The following is a 5,000-nucleotide window of genomic DNA, read 5'->3' on the forward strand; positions in this document are numbered from 1 at the left end:
AGTCCGAAAACAATATCGGTATCGGATCGGAAGTGCAAAAACCTGGATCGGGACTTCTCTAGTTCTTTATGACTGAGATATCACCCTATTGTTATAAGGATTGTGTTTTGATCAACTGTTCATCTCTGATATCAGGTAATTTATCAAATGCTAAAAGTGGTAAACATGACACAGGCACATTCAATAAAAAACAGAATTTTATATTTCAAAAATCACGCAGACACTTCTACTTCCAACTCTTTGGAAGTACCGCTAACGACAGCAGATAACACTTTGCGGCACCATCTGTAACGTTTTTATTCAGAATTTTCTATACTAGGTTGATGAAATGACTGACATATGACTGACATATGTTTTATGATCATTTTCTGTTGGGACAGAGATAAAATATTGCAAATTTACTTCTGAAATGAATACGCATCTCATCAAAAATTAAATAAATATTGAATCCCTCTGAGGATTACTCTAAAATAGGAGTTAGGATACAGTGAAAGTACAGAAAAAAGCTTTTTAGTTGTTCAAATCTGATTCTTAAATAAACAGCTAAAAAAAACATTTTTTAGAATAAAAGCTATTTTATTTAATTATCAAATAAAAAGGAATAGATTAAATTATAGAGGGATCTTCTTTATTGTGTGTTGTTTTCTGTTATTCTAATGACTATAGCTCACAGTGGACAAAACAGCAAAGTTCAGTTTCTCAGATAAACATGACATTATAAGGACCGATGAAAAGTATTTTGAAAACACAGCTGGAAAGTATAGCTGTGGCCTCAGCCTGTGGATCTGCTGAAGTGTAAAGCAAGCCCAGGTTGCTTTAATGGTGGTCTCCAGCTAATCTGTACTGCTGGCTCTGATGTCTCACCTCTTTTCTGACTGTAAAAGTTACTCTATGTTATTAATGTGAGGCCACTTTGCAGCTCAATCAATTAGAGATGAAGTAGTCATTACAGCTGGTATTAGTGCATTTGGAGGCCGAGTCCTGCTGGAAAAGGAAATCAGCAAAGGGAAACCTAAAGAGCTCTACAGTTCTGTTTTTCCTGAGACAGATGTCCTGACTTTTGAACAGAAAAAAGATACATTGGACTGAGTCCAGCACTTAGACTTAGAAGACCTTAAGCATGAAATTCATCAAACCAGAGGGCTTACTTAAGTTTGTTTTGTTCTTGCAACCTTACAAAGATGTTTTCCATGATCTTTTTAGGCCGAGTGAAATTTGGCTTGTGATTCCAGTTAGCACTGCATCCTTCAAAAGATGTTTCTATGCCCTTAAATTAATAATAATAAAAAAAACACTTTAGAACAACAATGGCACCTTAGAACACGATTAAGTCCTCTGTGTTGAGTCAAGGAGTGCACATTCCCTAAATATGGAAGACATTGTAAAACGTTCTGCCTCATCGTTCACCTCACCAGAACCACAGAATTTTGCTGTTTGTTTTTGTGAACTTGTTGTCATATCACTGGGCAGTAGTCAACTTTAGTCAGTTTTAAAAGGCTGTACGTTTTTTATTTGTTTTCATGTTCTATTCTTCTTCTTCTTCTTCTTGTGGTACACATTTAAATGTTCACCACTGCTTGTCCTGCCTTGTTTTCACAGGTTCAAATTGACCTCAGGTTTTTGTTTACAACTGGAATTGCTTAGTCCAAGGAGCACATTGAGAACTTGTTTATTTCTATTTTTGCTATGTACTTAATTTATAATGCATTGTACAGTACATAATTGTATACATTTTGGAAAACTTTAATTTAATAAATACACATTTTGCAGAAAATAATTATTATTTGTAGTCTAACTGAACCCTCTATATATGGATCCCCACATATAATACCTTGCCACCCCTGTTTTAAAAGCCTAGCTCCGCCACTGCAACCCTGTCCTTTTGCATAATTTTCTACCAAACTTTTTTTTACTCAACTTTCCATCAATATGCAAACATGCAGCACTGTGTGAACACCAGGCTTCCTTAGCATCCAACATAGTGGACATGTGTAAAAAGTATATAATTCCACTTTCAGGTTTTTAAAGCAACTAAAAATCGATTGACTTTTTAAAAAAGATATTCTATTTTATTTTAAATACCTTTGCCAAACCCAGTGCCCTTACCTCTGGATCTTCCAATGCGCTCTCAGTCTCTTCTCCATCGACTTGTAGCCGCTGCTGGTGCCAAACAGCTCTTTTTTGGAGGCATTGAAGACGACGTAGCTCTGTTGTTCTTTCTCCATAATCTATGTTTCAAATTACTTCGATACACCTAGAAAAGGATTGCGATTGAATGTTAGACCAAGTCCCACGGATTCAACAGAGACCCAACCGTTATGTTTAGCCTTAGAGGCTAGCAGTAATGTTAGCAGGATTGTTTTGCTGAGCGTCATACAACATCTAAAAATGTGGTTAGCAGTTATTTTAAAACGCTAAAGCAGCAGCTTCTCAAACTTAACTTTATATCAAGGAAACGTTTTAGCCCGCGGCTATGAGCTCAGAACCCTAACAGCTAACGTTAGCATTTTAGTAGCTAAAGCTAGCGGTATAGTATGGTATCAGCAGAATCGTTAATATGACCGAGTGTTAAGTTTTTCAGATCTTTGCTTAAAGAGCTCATGTAGGAGCTAAAGGATGTTACTTACAGCAGAATTGTATTTTGCTTCTCAATGTTAGAAAGCATTGATGACTTAAACTGTCTTAGAGGTGATGCATCATGGGAAGAAAGTGGTAACTAAGGGCGCTAAATGCATAGCAACCAAGAGCCGTAGCAACATGTGAAAAGAAGCAAGAGTGGTGAAAATGTACACTGGCGGACTCTTCGTTAAAATAACTTCTATTGTTGTGACATATTAAAATAAATCTTTACATAAGTTTCTTTATATTTAACTAATATCTGATCTGCTTAATTTCTTAATACATCAGGTGCTATGTTATGTCCTAAACATTCTTCTTTATAAATTGCTTTTCATATAAAGAGATGTTTGATTTCCCCTTCATTGGATTCCCCCTTCTGTAAGCCTCCATCTTTGATTAGTTTTAACTCTCTTCAGCATCCAGTTCACTAGAGCCCCCAGGTTGCTGCCATCTCCTCAAATACAGCCTCACAGAACTGCTGGATGGGGGGTACCTCCAGCTCCTCAACCTTCCCTTTAAGGATGCTGCAAAGCTTAAAAGGTTGTTCCTTTACAGGGAAAATAATGCCCTTACCCTAAGTGCTTTAATCAAAACATCTCAAACACACCAACATCACACAAGTTTACCATGTAATAGCCTTTTATAAAAACATTTTTTTTTTAGCTTTTTATAGTTGAGCAAAACAAAATTTAAACTTCAGTGCTGCTGAAAATTACAAGCCATAATGCAATTTTATTTTATTGAGACCAGAAATCTTATTCACAAATAGTTCTTGACTTACAGATCAAACAGTGCAGGAATGCTTTTAAGACAAATAGAACTATGTTAAAATACTCTTTAACTCAGTAATCATTAATAAATAAAAATAATAATATGGACAAAACTCAGTGATGTTTTTAACATTCTAAGCTGAGAAACATTACAATAAATTACACAATCATAAAGAAAAGTTTCACAAATGCAATTTCAGGGTTTTCATAACCTAAGGAATCATCTTGTTTCAACAGGTTCCAAAATGATTCTATTTTAAACAAACCACAGTAGATTCCATAAAGTCATCCATAAACAGAAACAAAGCCATCATGAAAAGCTGTATGAGTTTCCACTGCACTTAAGACAAAAAGTCTGCAGCTAAGTAGAGCTTATCAGAAGCAACACATTAGAACATCTTCTGCATTGCTGTGAATGTGACCCCCTCAGTTTGGTTTCCTGAGCCTATTTCACTGAGGTTCCACAAAGGCCAAGCCAGGCTACACAAACGCTTCACCAGGCCAGTTAGAAATCGAGCTAAATGCAGGTCTGCAGTTTCCTTCAAGAGACCATGAGCTTGATCAAAGATTCAGCAAACAATAGATCGCCTAAATACCCAAAACAGCCTAAAATTTACATTCCTTAACCCCTTCTCTTAACTGAAAGAGTCATAATTTAAGGAGTTTCTGGTAATTTTTCTCAAATAAACAACAAATGTAAAAATTAACATTGGAAAAAAGATGGTAATGTTTAAAGATTTATATTAATATTTATTAATATTTATATATATATATATTTTTTTTGCATTAAGTCTCTGTGTGGTGTAGTAGTTGAAGTCTCAGCTTTCAATGTTGAACTTTTTATTTTAACATAGTAATATGTGAAAACCAGAATATCTACACCTCCTTTAAATCTGCACACTGCACGTTTAAGTACAGTAATGAGCTATCCTTCCATAAAATAGACCAACAGAAGTCGTTCCGATGCTATAGTTTGCTGTTCTCTGCCACAGGTTTCACCCTCAGGACCCCTTCTTGAGAGCAGGAGGCCGCCAGCACCCCATCTCTTCTCCACAGTCGGCACTGAGCCAGTCCCCTGCTGCTACCTGGGGCCATGAAAAAAGAACACACAAACACAATGTAAGACGGACAGCGAAAATGGACTAAAACTTTGGAAAAAGATATCCTATCCCAAGAGGGATAAAAACATAAGTTGTGTAATGAACCTGGAGCTAAAGCTGCCAGTTTAATGGGTGTAAGCAATGCCAGCTGATGGCGACAGAATCTCGTACAAAAGTTGTTTTCAGGCTCACAAGAACTGAGGCTGCTTGTGAATAGTGCACGGCTCAATCCCAAACTGTCCCCTAAACACAAACCCTAAGCACTATAACCCTCTTTCAGTGCATTCCCGCAGAGGGTCCACCACATCAGGGACATCTCAAACCCCTTAGTGGATAGGGTGATATGATCATTAAGCCTTTAAAAATCTGCATCAGTGCAGGCTCGCTGGAATTAGGCAGTGGGTGTAATGGCGAATTAGTGGCGGAGGAAGCACGTGCATTCAAATGTAAGTTCTGCTGGTTTTCTATATCTTCAACACACTGATAGAAAATTACAAGTTAGGAAAAAAAC

General features: G+C 36.8%; 2 protein-coding genes across 2 annotated transcripts in view; both read right to left on the reverse strand.

Annotated features, from left to right (window-relative positions):
* Positions 1 to 2,739, reverse strand: part of ift52 (intraflagellar transport 52) — a 15,075-nt gene extending 12,336 nt beyond the window's left edge. The window contains exons 1-2 of the mRNA XM_015388065.1: positions 2,628 to 2,739; positions 2,107 to 2,254 (exon numbers count right to left, since the gene is read on the reverse strand). Coding sequence (XP_015243551.1) covers positions 2,107 to 2,225 — 119 coding nt within the window. The 5' untranslated portion in view covers positions 2,226 to 2,254; positions 2,628 to 2,739. The remainder of the gene's footprint in view (positions 1 to 2,106; positions 2,255 to 2,627) is intronic.
* Positions 2,740 to 3,335: 596 nt separating this feature from the next.
* Positions 3,336 to 5,000, reverse strand: part of acot8 (acyl-CoA thioesterase 8) — a 10,502-nt gene continuing 8,837 nt past the window's right edge. The window contains 1 exon segment of the mRNA XM_015388066.1: positions 3,336 to 4,474. Coding sequence (XP_015243552.1) covers positions 4,356 to 4,474 — 119 coding nt within the window. The 3' untranslated portion in view covers positions 3,336 to 4,355.

The sequence above is a fragment of the Cyprinodon variegatus genome, unplaced genomic scaffold (assembly GCF_000732505.1).
Source record: "Cyprinodon variegatus isolate N-32 unplaced genomic scaffold, C_variegatus-1.0 Scaffold412, whole genome shotgun sequence".
Lineage (NCBI taxonomy): Eukaryota > Metazoa > Chordata > Actinopteri > Cyprinodontiformes > Cyprinodontidae > Cyprinodon > Cyprinodon variegatus.